We start from the raw sequence: 24,447 nt of genomic DNA on the forward strand, positions 1-24,447 counted from the left end.
CTTCCGTAGTGATACTGCCTCGGAAACCCAAGGAGGGGTCGCTATGAGTCGGGGCCGACTCGACGGCACATAACAACAACAACAACAACTGATATGGATAAGGTAAATCTTTCAAGACCTCCATTTGCTGACATGGCATGACTCAAATTGAGGAGAAACAGCTGCAAACATCCATTAAAAATTGGAACATGGAATGTATGAACTATGAATCTAGCAAAATTAGATGCTGTCAAAAATGAAATGGAACGCTGTGGTGAAGTAAATTACTTAGTGTGGCTTTTCTACCCATAAGTCTTTGTAAACTCCAAGGTGGGATTTTCTATGAGCAACTGAGGAGCTCCTGATTGCTGAAGTTGTCCACCTGGAGTATTTCTGTTGGGAGTGGCACAAAACAATGTTCCGGGAGGTTCCCACTCTCTCTCACGTGCTTAGAGTTCTGATGCTATGATTGGCTAGTTTGACAACCCTGCCAGGCTCAAAAGGAGGCCTCCTAGAGGCAGAACTCTCTCTGACCGCTGGTTGAGGAGGACGTGCTGCTGAAAGAGACACGGGCTCCTGAGACACGCATTGCTGGGAAAGAGACACAAGAGACATGCATTGCTAAGTGAGACACCGAGGGACCAGCACTGCTGGGAAAGAGACTGTGAGAGACTCTTGGCTGAGGGATGGTGGGCTGGTAGAGAGACTGAGCATTTTTTCTGGAACTTGAATTGTAGCCTGTGGTGCTTCCCTAATAAACCCCATAATCTGTGAGCTCTGTGTGGCCACTGCAGCAAATTATCGAACCCAGGAGAGAGGTGGTGGGTGCTTTGGGAAGAACGGTTGGAGAAAGGGCTGGAGGGAGGCAGCATGTCTGGCCTTGCAGTAATAGGCCTTCTGTTACTGCTGGTAATCCTGTCTTCCTCTTAGCTCAGAACATGTGGCCTCTTTGCCCTTTTTGCAAATGCATAAAGATTGATGTCCTAGGCATTAGTGAGCTGAAATGGACTGGTTTTGGCCATTTTGAACCAGACAACCATATGATCTACTATGCCGGAATGACAATTTGAAGAGGAATGGCATGGCATTCATCATCACAAAGGATGTTTCAAGATCTGTCCTGAAGTACAATTCTGTCAGTGATAAGATAATATCCATACGCCTACAAGGAAGTCCAGTTAATATGACTGTTACTCAAATTTATGCACCAACCACCAAAGCTAACGATGATGAAATTGAAGACTTTTATCAACTTCTGCAGTCTGAAATTGACCAAACATGCAATCAGGATGTGTTGCTTATCACTGGTGACTGGAATGCAAAAGTTGGAAACAAAGAACAATCATCGGTAGTTGGAAAATTTGGCCTTGGTGACAGAAATAATGCTGGAAATTGCATGGTAGAATTTTGCAAGACCAACAACTTATTCATTGCAAATACCCTTTTTCAACAACACAAAGAGCAGTGGTACACGTTACTTTGCCAGATGGAACACAAAGGAATCAGACTGACTACATCTCTGGCAAGAGGTGATGGAAAAGCTTACTATCAGCTGGGAGCTGATTGTAGAACAGATCATCAACTGCTCATATGCAAGTTCAACTGGAAGTTAAAGACAATTAAAACATTCCATGAGAGCCAAAATATGATCTTGAATATATCCCTCCTGAATTTAGAGACTATCTAAAGAATAGATTTGATGCACTGAACACCAATGACCAAAAACCAAAAGAATTGTGGGATGACATTAAGAACATCATCCATGAAGAAAGCAAGAGGTCACTAAAAAGACGAGAAAAGAAGAGAAGACCAAAAAGGATGATAGAAGAGACTCTGAAACTTGCCCTTGAGGGAAGAGTAACTAAAGCAAATGGAAGAAAAGACAAGATAAAAGAGCTGAACAGAAAATTTCAAGGAGCAGCTCAAACAGATAAAGCCAATCACTATAATGAAATGTGCAAAGACTTGGAGTTAGAAAACCAAAAGGGAAGAACACACTCGGCATTTCTCAAGCTGAAAGAACTGAGGAAAAAAAATGTAAGCCTTAAGTTGCAATATTGAAAAACTCTATGGGCAAAATATTGAATGATGCAGTAAACATCAAAAGAAGATGGAAGGAATATGCTGAGTCACTGTACCAAAAAGACTGGTAGATCTTCATTCATTTCAGGAGGTGGCATATGATCAAGAACCAATGGTACTGAAGGAGGAAGGCAAAGCTGCACTGAAGGAATTGGTGAAGAACAAGGCTCCAGGAATTGACGGAATATCCATTGAGATGTTTCAACAAATGGATGCCCCACTGGAGGCACTCACTTGGTTATGTCAAGAGATTTGGAAGGCAGCTACCTGGCCAACTGACTGGAAGAGATCCATATCTGTACCCATTCCAAAGAAAGGTGATCCCACAGAATGTGCAAATTATCAAACAATATCATTAATATTGAACGCACGTAAGATCTTACTGAAGATAATTAAAAAACGGTTGCAGTATATTGAGAGAGAACTTCCAGAGGTGCAAGCTGGATTCAGAAGAGGACGTGGAATAAGGGATATCATAGCTGCTGTCAGATGGATCTTGACTCAAGGCAAAGAATACCAGAAAGATGTTTACTTGTGTTTTATTGACCATGCAAAGGCATTTGATTGTGTGGATCATAACAAATTGTGGATAACACTGAGAATAATGGGAATTCCTCAATACTTGATTGTACTCATGAGGGACCTGTACATTGACCAGGAGGCTGTTGTTCAAACAGAACAAGGGGACACTGCATGGTTTTAAATCAAGAAGGAAGTGCATCATGGTTGTATCGTTTCACCATACTTTTTCAATCTATATTCTGAGCAAATAATCAGAGAAGCTGGACTATATGAAGAACATGGCAACAAGATTGGAGAAAGAATCATTAACAACCTGCAATACACTGATGACACAACTTTGCTTGCTGAAAGTGAGGATGACTTGAGGCACTTACTGATGAAGGTTGAAGAACACAGTCTGCAGTATGGATTACATCTCAATATAAAGAAAACAAAAATCCTCACAACTGGACCTGTAAGCAGCATCACAATAAATGGAGAAAAGACTGAGGTTGTCAAAGACTTCACATTGCTTGATTCTACAGTCGATGCCAATGGAAGCAGCAGTCAGGATATTAGAGGACGTATAATACTAGGCAGTCAGCTGCAAAGGACCTCTTTCAGGTGCTGAGAAGCAAAGATGTCTCTTTGAGGACTAATGTGTGCCTGACACAAGCTATGGTATTTTTAGTCACCTCATATGCATGTGAGAGCTGGACAATGAATAAGGAAGACTGAAGAAGAGTTGATGCTTTTGAGTTGTGGTGCTGGTGAAGAATACTGAAAGTATCATGGACTGGTAAAAGAACTAACAGATCTGTCCTGGAGGAAGTGCAGCTGAAATGCTCCTTGGAAGCGAGAATGGCCAGACTTCGTCTCACCTACTTTGGTCATGTTGTAAGAAGGGACCATTCCGTGGTGAAGGATGTCATGCTTGGTAAGGTGGAGGGTTGACAAAAGTGAGGAAGGCCTTTAATGAGATGGATTGACATGGTGGCTGCAACAATGGGCTTAAGTATAGCAAGAATCATGGAGCTGGAGTGGATCCGGTGGTGTTTTGTTCTGCTGTGCATAGGATTGCTATGAGTCGGAAATGTCTCGATGGCACCTAACAACAACAGAATTCTTGACTTTTTATAATAGTGGGATCATACAATATTTTTCTCTTTGTGGTTGACTTATTTCATTTCATTCAGTATAATGTCCTATAGTTTCACCCATGTTATGTTTCATGGATACCTCATTATCCTTTATGTGTCAGGCACCATCAAGTTGGCCCTGACTCATAGTGCCCCTATGTACAATAGATGAAACACTGCCCCATCATGTGCCATCACAATCTTTGCTGTGCTGGAGATCATCATTGCAGCCATTGTGTCAATCCATGTCATTGAGTGTCTTCCCCTTTTTTGCTGGACTTCTGCTTTATAAAGCATGATATCCTTCTCCAGGGACTGGGCTCTTCTGACAATTATTCTTTATAGTTGTGTAGTATTCCATTGTATGTATGTACCACAATTTGTTTATCCATTCATCCACTGATGTGCACTTGTTTCCGTATTTTTGATACTATGAATTATGCTGAAATGAACATAGGTGTGAATATGTCTAGTCATGTCATTGCTCTTATCTCTTGGATATTGTCTTAGGCTGGGTTCTCTAGAGAAGCAAAACCTGTGAAATCTATCTATAGAAATTTATCTCAAGGAAATGGCTCACCCATTTACAGAGGCTGGTAAATCCCAAATCTGTGGTTCATATGTCAACTTGGAGGCTTCTCCTGACTCATGTAGCTGCAGGGGCTGATAAACCAATACTGGCAGGCAATGTAGCAGGCTGCTAGCTTCAGAGGCTGATGAATCCAAGATTGCCAGGTAAGATAGCAGGCTATTGGCTCACAGGCTGTGAAGGCAATAATCCCAAAACTGGCAGGCAATATGCCAGGCCACTTGTTCAAGTCCAAGAAACAGAGATGATGATGAGCCAGATGCAGGATCCAGAATAAGCAAAAAGCCAGAACTTCCCCATATATATTGGAAGCAGGCTGCACCATGAAGGAAACTCCCTTTCCACTCACTGGCTGCTCATAGCAGAACTCATCATGGAGGTGATTACATTATTCAGATCTTATCATGGGAAATGAATACACCGTAACTGCTAAACCACTTAGAATCATACCACTTAGAATCATGGCCCAGCCAAGATGATATGCAACATTAACCATCACAGATATATACCTAGGAGTGGGACTGCTGGATCAAAAGGTATTCCTATTTCTAGCTTTTTGAGGAAGTACTATAGAACCAGAGCCGTTTTACCATTTTACAATCCCATCAGCAGTGTTTAAGAGCTCCAATCTCCCCACATCTTCATCATCTTTCTTTTTTTCTAAATCGATGTGCCATTTTAGTAGTGGTGAGAGGGTGAGCATTTTTTCATGTATTTGTTGGCTGCCTGACTTGCTCTCTTCAGTGATGTGTCTGTTCATATCCTTTGCCCATTTTTTTAATTAGCTTGCTTGTCCTTATGCTGTTGAGTTTAAGTTGCATATTTTTTTTACACTTCAGCAACTCTGAAATTACAACGAGTTTTCCAATCCATGCTTATCATAATTTAGGGTGTATATAAAAACCATGGTACATAATGTTGTTTTACAATTGATGGTGTCTTAGAGTTGATTCTGTATGACAATTTCTAAACATTGTGGTGGTGTTATTTGCCATCAAGTCGGATCCGACTCATAGCGACCCCTCCTTGGGTTTCCAAGGCAGTAGTACTACGGAAGTAGATTGCCCAGACTTCCTTTCGAGGAGTGGCTGGTGGGGACCCACCCTAAATCAAATCTCAGCAAACAATCTGGGGGTCTGATCCCCATTATTCACCTCTGTCTTAGAAGTATCTAGTTCCTAGTAGTTCCTATCTTCCAGAAGCACAATCAAAGCTGGCCATTCTATGGGGTGTCCTCTGGAAAATTATGGCCACAGTTCAGATTCCAGGATGAAAGGGATCAAACCCTTGAACCTGGCTGGTATGGGGGCCTTGGCTCTCATCACAACATTCATTGAGAGACTTTGCCAGATCATCAATTTTGCGTAGTCCCCTTCCTTTCTCCTAAATGGTGGTTCCTGACATGAAAGTGAATTTTTAAGAGTCAAAGATGGCTTGTGAAGTAAAGACCATGAGAACTTGGCTCAGTAGCTGTATGATATTAACAGGAAATGAGGGGAATCCAGTTGAATAGGCTTCACCCAAGCAGGATGGAAAGGGTTTAAGATACATTCAAGACTGGGCCCTGCTATTTGCTAGCTATGTGACCTTATGCAATCCACCCTCCCCCTAGACCTGTTTCCTAACTGGCAAAATAGGGATCATGAGGGCCCCTGCTTTAGAGTGCTGCAGTGGGGCTTTGATGGGATGATCCATACTTGGCACACTTGGCCTGTTTCAAATGACGGCAATAGGATTAGAGACAGGGAGGACAGGAAGAACCAGTGCCTTCTTCCAAAGATACATTCCTCAAAGAACAGGACAGAACATACTGACCATACATCTGACTTCTTCAGCATGCTTGCTTCGTCCACACAAGCACTCCTGCTCTGAGCTGTGTCTAACTCCACTTTCACACAAGGCACAGTAAAGCATATTGAGTAAGCCCACAGACCAATTGCCCAAACTCCAATCCCAGTTATGCCACTCACCAGATGTGTAACCATGGGCATGCTACTTGACTTCTAAGCATCTCAGTTTGTCCATCTGTGAAAGAGGTTTCTGTGAGGACTAAATGTAGAGAGCCCAGGACAGCCTCTGGCAGAATGTGAATTTCAGAAATGAAGCAAAATGGGTCAGGAGAGTGGCCTCCTGTGCTCCATTCTCCCCCACAGGTGCCTTTCACTCAGATTGGGACTAGATAAGGGGGGAGAAGGAGGCTGAAGAGTAGTGCATCAGGCCCGAGTGGCAAGTAGACAGAGAGAAGGAAAGATGCCCCCTACCCCTGATTCCTGCTTTAGGGATGCCCTTTCTATACCTCTATCCACCTGAGCTCTATGTGAACCCAATGCTCTGTGTCCCTAATGTCCCACTTTGGGTCGTTTCCCAAAATGACACTCCAGTAGGGCGAAGGAAGCCTCTTCCAGTAGGGGCGTCTCTGCACCCGAAGCCTCCATTCACCCCTCACCCAGGTTCGCCAGACGGGAGCTGTTTGCCTGTCCCCACCTCCGAGGCGGTCTCCCCGGACTGGAGATGTCCGGGCCCCTCCTACCGCCGCTGGTGTCTGCGCCCAGGGCTGCGCGCCACCAAGAGAGGGAATGGCCAGGTGAACGATGGTACAGGACTCTGGGCTTTCGGGTCGCCTATAGCAACAGGCTTGTGCGTGCCTTGAACCGACCTGCCCTGGCGCGGGGCCCAACACCCCTTGGCACAGAGGCCCCTCTGCACATCCACTCGCCAGGGCGGGAAGAACTAAGGCACAGGAGACCAAGATCGAGGGCAATGCAAGTGCTGTAGGAGTGGGACCATGAGGGGCGCAAGAAGCCAGTGTAGTGGGGCCAGGAAAACACCGAGAACGGGCGGAGGAGGTAAAAGAACCAGGCCCAGCGGGGACGCGGAAGGCCCGCGGGGGCGCGCGGCCGTCCCGCCCCGTGACGCATTTCCAACCGCCTAGAAACACGTCCCGGGCCGAGCGCGCGCCCGACGGCCTGGGCGCGCGCCTCGTGCACGCGCATCAACCACGTGACCCCTGCGCTGGCCTACCGGAAGGCCGGGATTTGGGGGGCAAAGCGCGGCCCCGCGAGCAGTTGCGGCGGGAGAGCGGCGGGGCTGAGAGCGTGACTCGCCCGCTCCGGCGTTGCCCCTGCCTTCGCCGCCGCCGCCCGCGCAGCCATGTCCGAGGAGAAGCCCAAGGTAAGCGGCCGGCAGACGGGCGCGGGCCCCGCTTCCCGCGCTTCGGTCTCGGCTTCCCGCGCCGGCTTCCCGCACCCACTACCATCTCGGGAGCTTAGGCGCCGTCTGTGGTCAGCGCGGCGCGGCTCGGCCTTCCTGGGCTCGCGGAGAACGCGGTGCCGACGGGCCTGGCGCCTCAGGCCTGCGCGGGCAGGTTCTCCCCTCCCCCTCGCAGTGCGCTCCCCTCCCCCGCCCGGCGGCGACCGTGGCGCGCCTCGCTCCACGCCCCGCCCCACCCCAGGGACGCTCCGCCTCGCGCTCCTCCCTGTTCCCAGCTCCGCCTCCGGGAAGCGAACCTGGAGCCCCGCCCCCGGCAGGAGATCCTGTAGGCCTCGGGGAGCCAGGTCTGCTGTTAGCCAGTCCCTTCGTCTCCTGGATCCTCCTCACCAGAACTCTTCTGCCCCTGTTCGGATTCTCTACATCGAGTCCCCTTTGCCTGGAACATCTTCCTCCCCGCCGGGATCCCCCTTCAGCTTGAACTGCATGTCGTCTGAGCCTCTGCTCCCCTTCGCGTGCACGTGGCCGGGGGGGTCAGGCCCTGGCGGTGTTCGCCGGGGCATCTTCGCAGGGGTTCCATTCCCCTCACCGCAGTTCTGGGTCGCCCCTCTCTCCAGGGGTCGTCTCCGGGTCGAGTCTCAGTTCCACTCAGTGCGCCCTATGGGAAAGGCGGCCCGGACTCAGGGTCATGTCACCGTCGGGGCGCGCGCCCAGAGCCCGGAGCTCGCTGTTTCTGAGAGGCTTGAACTCTTGGGTCGCGTGCCCCGCTCCCCATTAGGGCCTACCCCCAGCCCTCCGTGCGTACCCCCTATTCCCTAGCACAACCTTCTTCTCGCCCCGCCCACGCCCTCCATGCCCGATCACGCCTGGGCCCTCTCCCCACTGCCCACAACGGTCTCACCTCCGTGCGTGTTCCCCATTCACCATCACAGCTCTCAGGGTGTGCGGTCCCCACTCCACATCATGAGTTCTGGTTTGCCCCCCATTCACTGCTCATCACAGCCCTCTGGGATATGTGCCTCACCAGTCGGCCAACTTGTCCTGGGAGGGATCCTACCAGGACTACTACTTAATAAAAGGGAACAATTCTGAAGTGATTGGGATTTGCTTTCTTCAGCAGAGTGAAAGATCTGTTTAGCTAAATGCTTTGTACATGAGCTTTTTCCTTCTCTGATATCTGGGTGGGGATAAAAAACAAAAACAAAAACAAACTCACTGTTGTGGAGTCGATTGCAACTCATAGCGACCCCTCGGCTTTCTGTGGCTGTATCTCTACAGAAGTAGATTGCCCAACCTTCCTTCCGAGGAGTGGCTGGTGGGTTTGAACTACCAGCCTTCTGGTTAGTAGTCAGATACCTTAGGCACTATGCCACCAGAGCTCCAGCCATCCTGATTTACAGGTGAATAAACCCACCAGTCACTCCTAGGAAGGAAGGTTGGGCTTTCTACTTCCATAGTGATACCGCCTCGGAAACCCAAGGAGGGGTCGCTATGAGTCGGGGTCGATTCGACAGCAAATAACAACAACAAAATCGCAGTATCGGGACAGCTGGGACTGGACTGAGTATGCCTGGAAGTGTAGGCACGAGGGGCTTTGTGGACCTCCTCTTCCTATGTGACGTTGGAGGAGTGCAGCAGAGCCCAGGAAAACAATTTCTGCCCACTTAGCAATGAGCTCCATTCCTTCCTTTAATTTGGGATTCCACCTCAGTAGAAGAGCTTTTTCCAAACCCTTTCTTTAGCTGGGGTTGTTTGAGTACCTCTTTTTTCTAGCCCAAATTTTAGCTCCTTTTATTAGTAATATTGTATGTGGTTTCCTCTTCAATTCAATGAACTATGTGTGGTATTTATTTTTTCAGCTATGTTTAGACTTAACTGCCATGTGGTCATTCTCTGAGTCTGTTTCCAGACAAATACATACTTTTTTTAATTGTAAGATGCTACTGCAACCTCCCTTGGCCCCTTCCTGCTGCTGCCCCTGGATGTCTCAGTAGTGCTCTCTCCCCTTGGCCTGGAGAGAGGAAGGACAAGGTGGGGGAAGGAAGCCACTTGGCCAGGGGTAGAGTTCCTGCCTGTCCCTGTATTACTGTGATGGGACCTATCAAGAACTACAGTGGGGTTTTCAGGTTTCTTTTTATTTTTTCCACTCACACTCTCCTCCTCACACTAGAGAGGAGAGGCCTATGGAGGGTGAGCTACCCAATATCCTTCTGCTGGCCCTCTGCCTGATTGAAACTACTACCCGACTCACCTCTTCTTTTTTTCTGGTCTGTGGATCTATCTTGAACACACCCTCATCTTTTCCTTAAAGAAAAAAAAAAAAGAAGAAGAACCTGTACTCTTTGGGGAAGGGGATCTCACAGGCATTCCCCATCTGTTCCATCTCTGGTTGGCTGTTGGCGCAACCCTTGCTTCCATTGCCCAGCTTCCTGCACATGTGGTCCAGCCCCAGAGAGCAGGAGCTGATGCTTTGTCTGAGCTCACCAGTTCACCTACCAGGGAGGTCTCTGTCACCTTGTGAGTGGGAGGAGGCTGCCAGTGGGCTAACCTTGGGCTGGGTGAGAGTGCAGCCACCCCATGAGTGCTGCCTTGTGAGAGTACATCTTTAGGCCTACTGCTGAGTCATCCCTCGTTAGGCCATTCTGTTCAGTCTTCAACACCCTGGGGCAGAGTTCTGCACCTTCTCAAGTCACCTCAAGGGGTCGGCCTCATCATTTAAGACTTGTGGACTCCTTTGTTCTAAATAGTGCCAGATAAATGAGGTAGTCTTGTCCATTTAGAGGTGCAATGCCACCATCCTCAAAGATACTCCTGGAAAGATGAAGTGGCCCCTTAGCAGGAGCTTTTTATATCAATTTGAGTCTGTTTCCAGGCAGCCAGACACCTGGGCATGTAACAGTCCAATCGCTTTCAGTTTATCATGGATTATGCAAAGATAAAATAGTATGAATTATTACTGTTCAAATGGAACTGTTTGAAAGGAGGAGGGTTTCCCTGGCCCTGGTTGGTTCCAGCCCAGCCAGAAGGCACCTCATGAAGATAATGGTGGTGCTTCTGTACAGATAAGATCTCGTTGAAAAACTCCACTATGCAAGTGTTCCTGCCAACTGTGAAATCATTTGGTTCTGTTTTTGTTTTACTTTACCAGTCCCTTACTATAAGTATCTGTGCTTTTACTAGTTTCATTTAAGAGTAATTTTAAAAGCAAAGATGGATTTTCTCTAAATTTCTTTCTAGATTTATTCAGCAGATTGTTTCATTGAGTTAGTGCCCTGTGAGGTGGACTCTGGATTTGTGTTATATTTAGTGTATTTTTTTTTTTTTTTTTTGCATGGATATGTCTAACTAGTAGTGTTAAAAATAAATTCTGTACAAAATAAAGCAATCACATAGCTGTTCTAAATTGGAGGATTTTAAGAATTAGGGTTTTTCTTTTGTTTTTTTAAGTTGTGATTTGGGTGAAAGTTTACAGAGCAAATTCATTTTGCATACAGCAGTTGATATACATTTTGTTTTATGACATTGAGTGCAATTCTCATAATGTAACAGTTCTTTTCATACTTCCTCCCTGTAGTTAACCTCTTCCCTGTGTCCTTCTTTCCTATGCATACCTTCCCCCTGAGTTACCTACCTGTGCAAATACTGCCCTTCTGATCTCTCATGATTGATTTTCTAAGGAGTGTACCAACCTGGTGTAAATGTTCACCTCATATGCCTGCCTGTTGTTTGGCTGGAAGCCACAGGAGTGAGTTTAATTCCAGGCTTGAAGGGTATTTAGAGGCTCTAGGCTTCGGGATTTCACCAGTCTCTTATCAGACCAGTAAGCCTGGTCTTTTTTGTGATTTTGAGTTTTTTCCACATTTTTCTCCCACTCTATCCAGGATCTCTTGCACTGATCCCTTTCTGAGTGGTTGACAGTGGTAGCTGGGCACCATTTAGTTCTTCTGGTCTCATGGTCATAGAGACAGATTCGTGTGGTCCACTGGTTCCTTGGACTAATTGTTTCCATGCGTCTTTGGTTTTCTTCAAGAATTAGGTTTGTTTTATTGACTTCAAAAAATGCCCAACATTTATCTTAGGACTTGCCTGTGCGATCTTTGGTCTTTGGTGAGGCAGTTCTGAGACCCAGTCTCCGTTTCTTTTAGGAGGGAGTGAAAACAGAGAATGACCACATCAACCTGAAGGTGGCTGGGCAGGATGGCTCTGTCGTCCAGTTTAAAATCAAGAGGCACACACCGCTGAGCAAGCTGATGAAGGCCTACTGTGAGCGACAGGTGAGTGTTGTATGTGCTGGCTGGTCAGCTGGTATGCTTCTAGGGCCATGTCAGAGACCCTGCCCTTTGCCTTAAAGATTGACAGTAATGACAGTGTCATCAGGCATTGGTGGGCTCAGCCTCACTGTCTTGTTTTCTGCCCAAGTGAGCTGGCATCCACTGGTGTTTTGCATGGAGTGTCCTTTGACATCCTTTTCAGTCCCTGTAAACCAGTGGTTACACCTGGAGGCTTAATCAGACTTCAGTTCAATTTTTTTCCCTGGGCTGACTACTTCATGGCATGCTGCCATCTCTGCCTGATAGCATCATTCTCTGGTGCTGGTGACTAGTGCTTCATTCTGTTCATCAGGGGGCACGGAATGGTAAGTTCTAGCTCAGCTCTAGAGTTCCCCTTCATGGAGTAGCTGGAGCACGTCAGTAAGGAGACCACCTTCAGCGGTAGCTTAGGAAAGGCAAGAAAATACTGGATTCTTCCTTGTTATTTACCAGTTTTCAAAGTAACACGTTGATTTACTAGCATCCTCCACATTGACCAGTTAGGCATATTTGTAGGGATTATTATTTTGTTCCATTCTGAGCTTATGGATTGTTTTATTAAAGCTCATATTGACTCACTGTTGGCGAGTGGGGTCTCCCAGTTAACTCCTACATCCTCTGGCTGCAGTGGTCTGGGTCACTCCCTTGCTGTCTGTGTGACAAGATGTCTGGCTCACCTTGTGTACTTCTCACCCAGCCCTGCACTCACCAGGCTCTTTTTCAAGGAGCCTTCTCCTCAGAGGGGAGTCAGCATGTCAACTGAGACTCAGACACTAGGGGCACACTGCCACCTTCCTTCTAAGTGCTTGCAGATGTTAGAGGTCAGGTGCCCTTTTATACTTATGCTGCCTTCTCAGCTTTGATCACTCTTACTATTTTTGCTTTATAAGGAATATTGTCACAGTTATATGCCCTCAGCTTCCTCCTCAGAGGCAGTCCTGTCAACCTTTTGATACTATATTAGTAGGAGCAGATTTACACTTTGCCTCTTTGTGTTGCTGTAACAAATACCACCAGAGGTGGCTTTAAAGAACAGAAATTTATTTTCTCACAGTTTAGGAGACTAGAAGTCTGAATTCAGGATGCCATCTGTAGGGGAAGGCTCTCTTTGTCTGCTCTGGGGGAAATCCTTGTTTTTTTCTCCTTCTCTTTCCTTGGTTCATTGTGATCTCCACGTGGCATTTGTCTTCTGCATCTGTGCTGGCTTGCTTCTGTGCCTAATCTCTTTCTGTATTTCAAAAGTGATTGCTTTAAAATACAGTCTACACTGATATATCCTCATCAACATAACAAAACCCTATTCCCAGATGGGATTACATCCACAAATGTAGGGGTCAGGACCACCCATCAGCTCTGCTGGAAAAAGACTTGGTGATCTACTTCTGTAAAGATTGTTGTTGTTAGGTGCCATCAAGTCAACTCGGACATATAGTGACCATGTGTACAACAGAATGAAATACTGCCTGGTCCTGTGCCATTTTCACAATCCTTCTTATGCTTGAGCCCAGTGTTGCAGCCACTGTGTCAGTCCATCTTGTTTATGGTCTTTACTTTGGTCATGTTATCAGAAGGGACCATTCCCTGGAGAAGGGTATCATGCTTGGTAAAGTAGAGGGTCAGTGAAAAAGGGTAAGGCCTTCAACGAGATGGATTGACACAGTGGCTGCAATGATGGGCTCAGGTATAGCAAGGATTGCAAGTCTGGCACAGGACCAGGCAGTGTTTTGTTCTGTTGTACATAGAGTCAGTAAGAGTCAGAGCTGACTTGACAGCACCTACCAACAATAACAACTGCTTTCTCAAGCATGATATCTTTCTCTAGGGACTGGTTCTTTCTGATAACATGACTGGAGTACGTGAGACAAAGTCTGGCCATTCTTCATTCTATGGAACATTCTGGCTGTACTTCTTCCAAAGCAGATTTGTTTATTCTTCTGGCAGTCCATGTATTTTTAGTATTTTTCACCAATACAATTCAAATGTATCAATTCTTCTTTGGTCTTCTTTATTCATTGTCTAGCAGTGCCTAATGCACTTAACTGCTAACCAGAAGGCTGGCGGTTCAAACCCACCAGCCACTCCTTGGAAGGAAGATGGGGCAATCTACTTCCATAGTGATACTGCCTCGGAAACCCAAGAAGGGGTCGCTATGAGTTGCGTCCGACTCGACGGCATATAACAACAACAACAACAGTTTTCACAAGCATATGAGGCAATTGAAAATGCCATGGCTTGGGTCAGGCACATCTTAATCTTCAAAGTGTCATCCTTGCTTTTGAACACTTTAAAGATGTCTCTTGCAACAGATTTGCCCAATGTAGGATGTCGTCTGTTCTTGACTTTTTGCTTCCATGGGCATTGATTGTGGATACAAGTAAATGAAATCTTTGACAACCTCAATCTTTTCTCTATTGTGATGTTGCTTATTGGTCCACTTGTAAAGATTTTTGGTTTCTTTATGTGAGGTATAATCCATACTGAAGGCTGTAGTCTTTGATCTGCATCAGTAAGTGTTTCAAGTTATCTTCATTTTCAGCAAGCAAGGTTGTGTCATCTGCATATCACAGGTTGTTAATGAGTTTTCCTCCAATTCTGATGCCAAGTTCTTCTTCATATAGTCCAGATTCTTGAGTGGTGGGTGGTCTGTAAAGATGACAGCCAAGAAAACCCAGTGGGGCAGGTCTACTCTGTCACATGGAGTTGCTGTGAGTTGGAATCAACTTGACAGCACCTAACAATAACGATTTAAAAAATGAAACCCACTGCCTTCAAGTTGATTCTGTCATACAAGGTCATCATAGAACCTATAGTACAGAGTAGAATGGCCCCATAGGATTTCAATGGCTATAAATCTTTATGGAAACAGACTGCCTCATCTTTCTCCCACATAGAAGTTGATGGGTTTGAACCACTGAGCATTTGGTAACCCAGTGCTTTAATTACAGCACCACCAGAGCTCCTTTCTTTTGTGTTTAGACACCGTTTATTTCCGTCTGTGAGTGGTGAGGATTTAGCTTTCTGATACTACCGTGCACCCATCCTCATGTGCTGTCCTTCCCTCACCCTTCACACCGGTACTGTGCTATCATATCATCGTGGCTGTGTAGACACTGTTCACACTGGCCAATAGTATACTTCAGGCATACCTGACTCTTTGCCCATTATTTTTCTATGTCTGGTTGCTAATGATGCTGTGTGTATATACTAAAACTCACTGCTGTCATGTTGGATCCAACTCATCAGCGACCAAGGCAATATCACTGTGGAAGTAGATTGCCCAACCTTCCTTCTAAGGAGTGGTCAGTGGGTTTGAACCACCAGCCTTCTGGTTAGCAGTCAAATGCCTTAAGCACTATGCACCAGCACTCCTGTGTGTAATAGGTGCCCATTAATCTGTCATGCCCTGTGCTATAAGTCCCTTATACACAGTCAGGTACATCAATCACTGTCACCTTTGGGCTTGATTTTTCCCAGCATCCCTCCTGGAATTGCTGTTTCTGTTAGGATTTTTGATTTCCAGAAGTTCTTAGTTCTTTGAATCTTCTTTTTTCCCTAATAGTAACTTTTCTGGATGTAGTATTGTTTCTTCCTTACTATGGAGTTTGCTGATTCCTTCTTTTTTCTTGTTTCCTCCACATTCCTTTCCTTCTTCTTTGATCTCTTACATATTCAAGCCTGTTCTTGAATGACCTTTGAGGAACTGTGTACTAAGGTTGGAGGAAGCTCTGTTTGCCTGAGGGCTGGGGATCAACAGGCTACCCATAGGGTGACCTGTTGGGATTGGTAGATGTGAAAGGGCTGCCAGATGTCAGAGTCCGTGAGTTAGTCTGGGTAAGTGAGGCTCCTGCCTGGACTGTATGGCAGCTACTGGTATCCTGGGGGTGCAGCTGGACAGAGAAGAGGCAACGAGGTGGGTAGCACTGACTCACTTATACCAGCATCTCTGAGCCCAGACTTCAGTCCATGTCTCCTGAAGATGGGCCTCTTCCTATGGGAGGAACAGCTGGCCTTTTGGAGCCAGAGAGGGCCCTGAATTGGGGTCTGCATGGGAACTTCTAAGTAGTCATCCAAAACCAGCTGTGTGCTACTTCTTGGCCTCTCAGATGGAGACCCTTGCCCTCCTGAGGCTCTATGTCCTGGTGCCCCAACCCTTCCCTGCCTCCTCAGGGTTCATTTTCCCTCAGACCACCCTGTCCACTGCTGTGTGGCTTCGAGCTCTTGATTTGACTGTTAGCTATTTCCTCTCTCATTCTGTCTTGTTTTTTATGTCTCTGTGTTCCTTGACTATCATTGAGCTGGATTCAGGATGGAGCAAGGGATATAAATTTTAGTTCCATTTATCTTTAGCAGTGAAATCAGGAAGCTTTTTGATGAAATGGTCATGTGTCCCAACATTTGCCACCCATTCCCTGGAATGCTGATGGACTGCCCAGCTCCTCCTGGATGAAGCACTCCCATCTGCCTTGCTGTCCTCTCTAGAACTGGGTCCCCATTGGTGCTTTCCAGATTTGTGTAGCCTCTGTATCAAACCCTCCTTGTCACCTGACCTGTTAGTCTTTGGAAATTTCTTAAAGGGAGAAATTGTTGGTGTCCACAGTACAGAAATTCTGCTTAGTTTCTGAAGGAAGCTTAAAGCTGAATTAAGGAAGGAGACAAGTGGCTAAAAGACATTAGAGATGTGATTTCTGAAGCTGTTTGTATTGGGGCCTCATGTGACAGATTGTAGGTCCACATGCAAGTTTTTGTCACTAACTGGGTCATAAATCAGTATATTATGAATTAATCTATGCTATCTGCAAATGTTTACTGGTAATTGCTTTCTCTTTTCAGGGCTTGTCAATGAGACAGATTAGATTCAGGTTTGATGGGCAGCCAATTAACGAAACAGATACTCCAGCACAGGTATGAGCCATCTTTGTATATATTCAAGAGCTACTTCTGATTCACATTTGAGTAATCACCCTTTAGAATACCGTTGTTTGAGAATTCTTGATTGATACACATACAGGATTATTTTAATTATTATCTTTAATTTTTTAATTTTGAAGGTAAGTTTTTCAAATGAGGAAAGCATATATTGTCAGATGTTATCCTTCATATTGAAGACTGGTGTGTGCTGCCAGTATCCTGTGTGCCAGTATCCTGGCAGCGGTGTTCAGGGTCAGGGACAATGAGAAGTGGGGAGTGGTGGCTTCTCTGGGGAGGCTGGGCAGGAGCCCCTGCCAACTTGTCATCTAGACATTGACTTTGCAGTCTTTGTCAGTCTGTAGCTAAATTACTGGCTTGCTTCTCATGCCCTCTAAGCATTGAGGCATTGGAATAGGGATAGAAAGGAGAGTGTGCTGTCATATAGCAGTAGCCGTCAGCATGTTTACAAGCACTTATCTAGCACACAAACACCTTTTTTAATTTTTTTACTTTTGCAGTGTTCCCTCCCCTCCCCTCCCACCATGATAATCAATAAATAATGTTTCCTTCTATATATAAAACTTTCCTTGACTTTTTATGATAATGAATTAATATTTGTCCTTCTGTGATTAACAAACACCTTTAAGAGTTGGTGTGTCTTATTCTAGTGTAGCATAGTGTAGTGAAAGGAGTTTTGGACCAGGAAGTAGAGGGCTTACACTCCCCAGCCACTCTTGCCATCTGTCACATGGGTGACCTTGTGGTTGAACCACTGAATCTCATCAAGACTATTTTCTCTGTCTGTGCAATGTAGATCCTACCTGTTTTTTCTTCTTTACAGAATTGTGGGAAATATTTTTGCAAAACCCTAAAGGGCTAAACGTAAAGAGGCTTTACTTCTGCCTACTCTCAGAGATCAAATCCTGTCAATATAGGGTGGGGGACTGTGGGCAAGGCTCTATGGGGAGGAGGCTGCTGAGAGCAAGTACATGTGCTGTGGGGATAGCTGGGGTTGGGGGGAAGGAGGTGGGCTGGAACAAGCGTTGAAGGGCAGGTACTCCTCAGGCCACACATGCAGCCTGTGGAGAGCCCAGCCACACTGTTCTTTCCACACCTGAGAACATTCCTGGGAAATGCTGCTACCATCAGCCTCTGACCCTGTCTATGAGTTGGCAGAGTTCTTTTTATTCAGAGAATGGGGACAGATCAGGGTAGGTGTTTTGCTCCTTGCGTGCCAGAAAAGAAGACTCAATGCGGGGCACGCTTGCACATCTCTGCCCTGGTCTTTGCAAGGGAAGGCAAGGCACAGGAGAGCCCACAATGGACCCCTTACTGTGGTGGACCCTGGTGTGCTTCCTTTGGCTTTGGGCTTCAGAGGGTGAGCAACGTGCCCCGTATAAATGCCATCCCCAGCCAGCAGACCTGCAATGCCTGTGACTGTCCCAGTCAGTGTGGTGTTAACCACGTTGTGGTGTCATGAAACCTGATTTTGTGTAATTTTCAGTAAAAATTTCAGATATTTCAGTTTATTTTTCAATGAGACTCAGTTTTTCTTTGTCAGTTAAAACTCTTAGCTTCTGAAGACTCTTTTGTGAGTTATGTTAGGGGAAAATTCATGAATAAATAGGGCTTATTATAAACCCAGTACGAGCCATTGTTTCCCTGCGTGTTATATAAGGAGGGAAGGATAAGAAAGCAAAGGCATAATAAAGTGGTGAGCATTTTCTGTTCCTGGATAAACAGGTTAACATGAATAAGTAACAAGGCTCCCCTTTCTCCCTGTACATGTTCCAATGATCCTGACAGCTGGAGATGGAGGATGAAGACACGATCGATGTGTTCCAGCAGCAGACGGGTGGCATGCAGGCAGCTGGAGGCCTCTCAGGATGTGGCGTCTAGCGGGGGACCTTTCCACACCCATGTCACCTGTCCTTGCCTTTGAGATCCAGTAGTAAACATGTGAACACACCAACACAAAGGAGTCTGCGGAAACTCGAGGATGGCCACCAAATTACTTTCCTCTTTGATGTACTTCGAGTGCAACTCAACTCTATTTCTGCAGGGATAAATCTACAACTGAAATTGGGCCAATACAAATTGCTATATTTGTTTAGGTAAAATGAGTTGCGAGGTTTGGGCTTGTTTTTATTTTTTCCCCTCCTATAACACTTTTCCCCAAAACTTGTGGCCTAACTTTCCATATTCAGTCTGCAGATGGAGATCTTGTCCCCAGGTGTTGTGAACCTCCCTCCTCCCACTGCTTCATCTAATTATGTAGATAGCTCATGTGCAGTGTAGTGAGTGCTTCTCCTGGACATGTGTTTTGGGAGCCTGGTGGGGATAGAAGACAAAATTTCACTTGATATTTGTTGTAGGCACAGGTTATGAAATTTTAGCTAACTATCGCAAATTTAAACTTTGTCAGAATATGGTAAAGTCAAAGGGAAAATATTGGGATGCTTCTTAAAAGGCAAACAAGGGAAACAGTGGAGTCCTTTACTAGTGTGGCTCCACAGTCCTTGCCCCTTGAGTGTGTCCCTGTGGGGCTTTGTGGCCCAGGGTCACCACCACCACTGCTCAGTACCTATTGATCAGTGTAGCGGGCAACAACTGCATAATTCAATTGGCTTCTCCCTTTTTCTCAGATAGGAGAAAATAATGACCACAATTCCCATTTGGTAATAGTATTGTGGCCTCAGATTTCTTCTAGTATTTGCTTCTGATTAATAATTAATGGTCTATATATAAAAAAGTATGATTAAGTATTGCTGAATTTGCAGTTACATTGTTGTGTACAAGAGCTACTTTGAAGTGTAGTGACAAATGAAACCTTTGGAAAGATGATTTCATGTTATTCTCACGGATTTTTGCTATGCTGCTTTCCAAATATGTATTGAATTTATGCATTAGTATGGTGATTTCAGTTCTGTGAACTATTTGGGGATCTATACCAATTAAAAAGTCTCATCGTTCTGCCTGTTGTCCTTCAGTAAGGGTTCATTACTGCTTGACGGCCATTTTCTTTTTGTAGTCACTTGGCGGTGTGACATGACCCGCCATCTCTTGCTTGTTGAAATCTTGCCGAAAATGTTGTTTCCTTTGCAGTTTGCTGTGTGGTCAGAGGTGGGATGTTTCTTGGCTCTATTGTGTTTATTCACCAATTTGTACATTATTTGTTGTCCTTTACTACTGTAAACAGTAAATATAGTTTGGTATTCTGTCTCTTGGCTTCTATTAAATGCTGCATCTGAAGGCTGGGGATACATCTGTCACAATTCAGTATTTGTATGACACTGAGAGCACTCAAACTTTGATTACCCATGTACAACTTCTTCCACTGGGCTGTGGTCTCCCTGCCAAGGGGCAAATCCTTTCTCCTCACAAGGGTTCTGCTGGCATCACGTGAGACTGACTTTTCCTCCCCTGGTTTCTGTGTGTCAAGGGAAGGGTGGGTTTTGGGTAGGCAAATCTAGGCTTTTATCTGGGGGCTTCTCAATTTTTTTGGTATTGGAATATAAGACTTTTCCTTTGTTCAGTGGACAGCCTACTCACCTGTGTTGAAACAAGTGAATTGATACTAATTTGACACTGGCAATTTCTCAGCATACTCTGCTGTGGCACTAGGGCTGACAATGCTGGAGCTGTTTTGTTCATCAGTTGAAGTAAGCACAAGGTGAAAGCTCAAAGGCATCGAGGGACATTGAGCACATCCTTGCTGGCACTTGACTCACACCACAAGACTGTAGGGATTAAACCAGCATGTTATGGTCCTTGAGTAATTTGACATCTCTTCAATGGTAGGAGGGAATGGGTGGTTATAATCAATGCAAAGGAGCATCTACATTGGTGTAAGGAAAGGCATGTGCCCAAGACACCCTCAGTTAGAAAAGCTTAGAGTTGATTTGGCTGCATTAGAGCTGTGCTGCTTGGATTTCTAGGAGCTCGGGTGGCATAGTACCTAAGGCTTTTGACTGCTAACCAGAAGGCTTGTGGTTCAAACCCACCAGCCACTTGGAAGGAAGATTGGGCAGTCTACATCCGTATTGATACTGCCTCAGAATCCCAAGGAGGGGTTGCTATGAGTCAGATCTGAGTCACTGGCTGTGTGTGCTTGGATTTCTACCCCAAAGACCTAGCAGTGGAGGAAAAAGCAGAAAGTGCCCTCCAAGTTGTCTTTGTTTTAGGAATTCATGCAAATTGTACATCTAGAAGAGTAGACCTTAGTATTGACATTTTAAAAACATAGATTACATAAACCTGACTTATAGAATCTTTGGGTTAAATTGGTGCTTTAGGAAGATAGGCCCTATTTATCCTGTTATCTGTGCCTAATGTCCCAACCAAGACTTTCCCCGTTTTAGCACTGAAAGTCCCACATCCCCAGAACCTTAGCAGTCCCAGGCAAACTGGAACTGTGGGTCCCCTAGGCTGTGTTACACAGGTGTTCAGTTTCAGAAGTGTGATAATACTAAAGCTATACCATGTTACACGGGTTAACCTAGGCTGCTTTATTCTAAACTTTTTATTATTTGAGTGAAACTGCAAAGCAGATTCATTTTACTTTCAGTAGTTCATACACATTGTTTTGTAACACTTTATAATCCCCACTGTGATGTTTTGAGCGTCATAATGTTCATGATGCTTTTTCATCATCTGCCTTTCCTTTAATTGCAAAAGTGGGAACTGTTTTTGTTAAGTAGGAATGGGAATGCCACTCTGCGATCCCCTTGTGAATGGGATGGATCTGCAGACTGGTTTGGAACTTGGGGTGTGGTTTGTGATCACAGAGAGGGCTACAGTCTGGAATAGGGGTAGGAAACTTTGTATTTGTGCAAATCCATTGCTCCCTAAAAAGTATCTTAACTACTACATCATCTTTATAAATCACCATGTTGTTATGTGCCATTGAGTCGGACCGACTCAGCGACTCCTCCTTGGGTTGCCGAGGCAGTATCACTATGGAAGTAGATTGCCCAACCTTCCTTCCGAGGAGTGGCTGGTGGGTTTGAACTGCCAGCCTTCTGGTTAGCAGTCAAGTGCCTTAGACACCATGGTCTTTTGAAAATTAGTGTTGTATTGAAATTTTGTGACACTCCTACCCTAAAACATACAAATTTATGAATCACTTTTGCATTGTTAAATTTCATTACTTCAACAAAAAGTTACTGAGAGCACACCATGTCCAGATACTACAAAATCTCTGCCCTCCTGGTAAGAGGAAACATGTAATTTGCTAATAAATTATATAGTGTAGAATGGAGAAGGGGAGAAAAAAGTGAGGTGGTGGGTGCTGAGTAGGGCTGCAATTTTAAGTAGGGGACAGGTAGGACAGCCACACTGAGATGTTAACATTAAAACAGACTTGAAAGAGATGAAGGAGTGAGGGAAACAAGGGATACTAGGAGAAGATGGAGGAGCCAGCAGAGGTGATACTCAGGAGCTGCCCACCAGGAGAGTGGCCAGGATGCTGGAGTCTGGATAAGGGAGAGAACATCCTAAGCCACTGTAGTAGGGACAATGGCTTTTACTCAGGAAAACTGGAGCAGCAGGGTGTTAATATGATCTGACATCTTTTAAATGGGTTATATCTGCTACTAATGTTGAAAACCAAAAAGGGAGATAGATCAAGAGGTTGCCGCACCTAAGGCACTTGACTGCTAACCAGAAGGCCGGTGGTTCAAACCCACCAGCCACTCCTCAGAAACAAAGTTGGGCAATCTACTTCTGTAGTGATACTGCCTCGGAAACCCAAGGTGGGGTTGCTATGAGTCGAGTCTGACTTGATGGCACATAACAACAACAATCCAGGCAAGAGATGAGGACTGTTTCATACACAGCACTGCCACGAGGTACTACAATACGCTTACTTCCCTTTAAGTCATTGAGGATGTGTGTTCTGTCAAACAAAAAAATCACCAGACACCTGGTAAGTCAATGGAGAGTAGAACCACATGATGGATAAAGGGCTCACTGGTTATAGGAATAAACTTTGCCCAACTGTGGGAGGAACAAAGGTGATGAGGGAGTTGGAGGAAGATGAAAAGATTCTCCTTAGCCCTACTGAAACAACTGGGAAGGGGAACGAACGAATCGGAGCGGGTTGGACCGTGAACGGCGTTGTGGGGAAGTCTTGAAGGCTGCTGCCTCTGCTTTGGGTAGTTACCCCCGGGGCCACTGTTGGTCAGCAGAGGTGGCAGGCAGCAAGAATGAAGCCACTGCCTGACTAGTATAGGGGGTAGCTGCTCTGCTGTTGTTGTTAATGTGCCATCGAGTGGGACCCGACTCATAAAGACCCCTCCTTGGGTTTCCGAGGAGGTATCACTATGGAAGTAGATTGCCCAACCTTCCTTCCGAGGAGTGGCTGCTCTGCTACACATTATTATTTCCCTACCATTCCTTCTCTGATCTAGAACTGCAGAGAAGGAACTCCAGCAGAGCTGGAATCAGAGTTTCAGCCTAAGTTCCAGCCTAGCCACGTTGAATAAAAACTAAAGCAAGGGCTTCTAACCTGTCTGGGGATCAGTAAATCACCTGGGAATCTTGTTAAAATGTAGATTCTGATAAACAATATCTGCGATGGAAATGCAAATTGTCAGCAGAGGGTCGCACCAGAATGAACTGGTTCGAAGTCTTGGAATAAAACCACGACAACCAACAACTTTCTATTCTAAAATCTTAAGACCTGCCTGAGGGGTTTTATTCCAAAGAAGCATCAAATGGTTTACGCCTCAATTGGGCCTGAAAAATTAAAACCCCTAATGAAAAGGATAGGAGCTCTGGTAGCATAGTGCCTAAGGCACTTGACTGCTAACCAGAGGCTGGTGGTTCAAACCCCTAAGGCACTTGACTGCTAACCAGGAGGCTGGAGGTTCAAACCCACCAGCCACTCCTCGGAAGGAAGGTTGGGCAATCCTACTTCCGTAGTGATAACTGCCTCGGAAACCCAAGGAGGGGTCGCTAGGAGTCAGGGCCGACTCGATGGCAAATAACAACAACAACAACAATGAAAAGGATAGTTACAGGAAAGTCACCTTCCTGAAATGGACCAACATGCTAGTATTAATTTTAACTGACGCTGTTATTAAAAAAAAAAAAAAAAAAACTTGGAATGAAATATGCTCAGTCACCAGCACTGCAAAAAAAAAAAAAAAAAAACTTGGAATGAAATATGCTCAGTCACCAGCACTGCCCGCAAACCGGCTAACTCTAGAGGCGGAGTTGAGCGCGCGAGGGATGCCCACTCGATGCTCCACACCCCCCTCCCCTCCCCTTCTCAGCTGTAACGTTTGCGGTCTCTGGTCCCTCGTCGCTGCTAGATCCTCATAGAAGTAGTCGTTGATCTTATCCGTCTAAACCAGATATTCTGACTAAACAGACAGAATAAAATATGGTAATTAACAAACTCGGAAGCGCCAAGGATTCCAGGACAGTCGGCCCTTCATCTGGTATCACGCAGAGACCAGCCCAGGCGGTAGGGGCACTATTGATCCTGCAGGAGCTTCATCTGCTCGGCTCCCCGCCGCACCACACACGGCCGCTCGGCCAGAGGAGCGCGGCCGGAGCCCTCCTCCAGACGAGGGCCCAGAGTGGAGCGGCACTTGGGACGCTACGAGCCCCGAGCGCTCTAAGGCGTATGCCGGGAATGTGTACCAGCGGGAGTTGGAGTAGCGACCCGGAAGGGCTTGTGTGGTGGAGGTAGCGACCCGGAAGTAGCCCCCGGTGTCGGGGTAGG

General features: G+C 45.9%; 1 protein-coding gene across 1 annotated transcript; it reads left to right on the forward strand.

Annotated features, from left to right (window-relative positions):
* The first annotated feature begins 7,440 nt into the window (after positions 1–7,440).
* SUMO3 (small ubiquitin like modifier 3) lies at positions 7,441–18,614 on the forward strand. Its single transcript, XM_007948713.2, has 4 exons — positions 7,441–7,461; positions 11,643–11,771; positions 16,638–16,709; positions 18,522–18,614. Exons 1-4 carry the CDS (start codon positions 7,441–7,443, stop codon positions 18,612–18,614), a joined length of 315 nt encoding a protein of 104 aa, XP_007946904.1.
* Positions 18,615–24,447: the final 5,833 nt, after the last annotated feature.

Source organism: Orycteropus afer, unplaced genomic scaffold (genome assembly GCF_000298275.1).
Source record: "Orycteropus afer afer isolate SDZICR_OR568_19922 unplaced genomic scaffold, OryAfe1.0 scaffold00219, whole genome shotgun sequence".
Taxonomy (NCBI): domain Eukaryota; kingdom Metazoa; phylum Chordata; class Mammalia; order Tubulidentata; family Orycteropodidae; genus Orycteropus; species Orycteropus afer.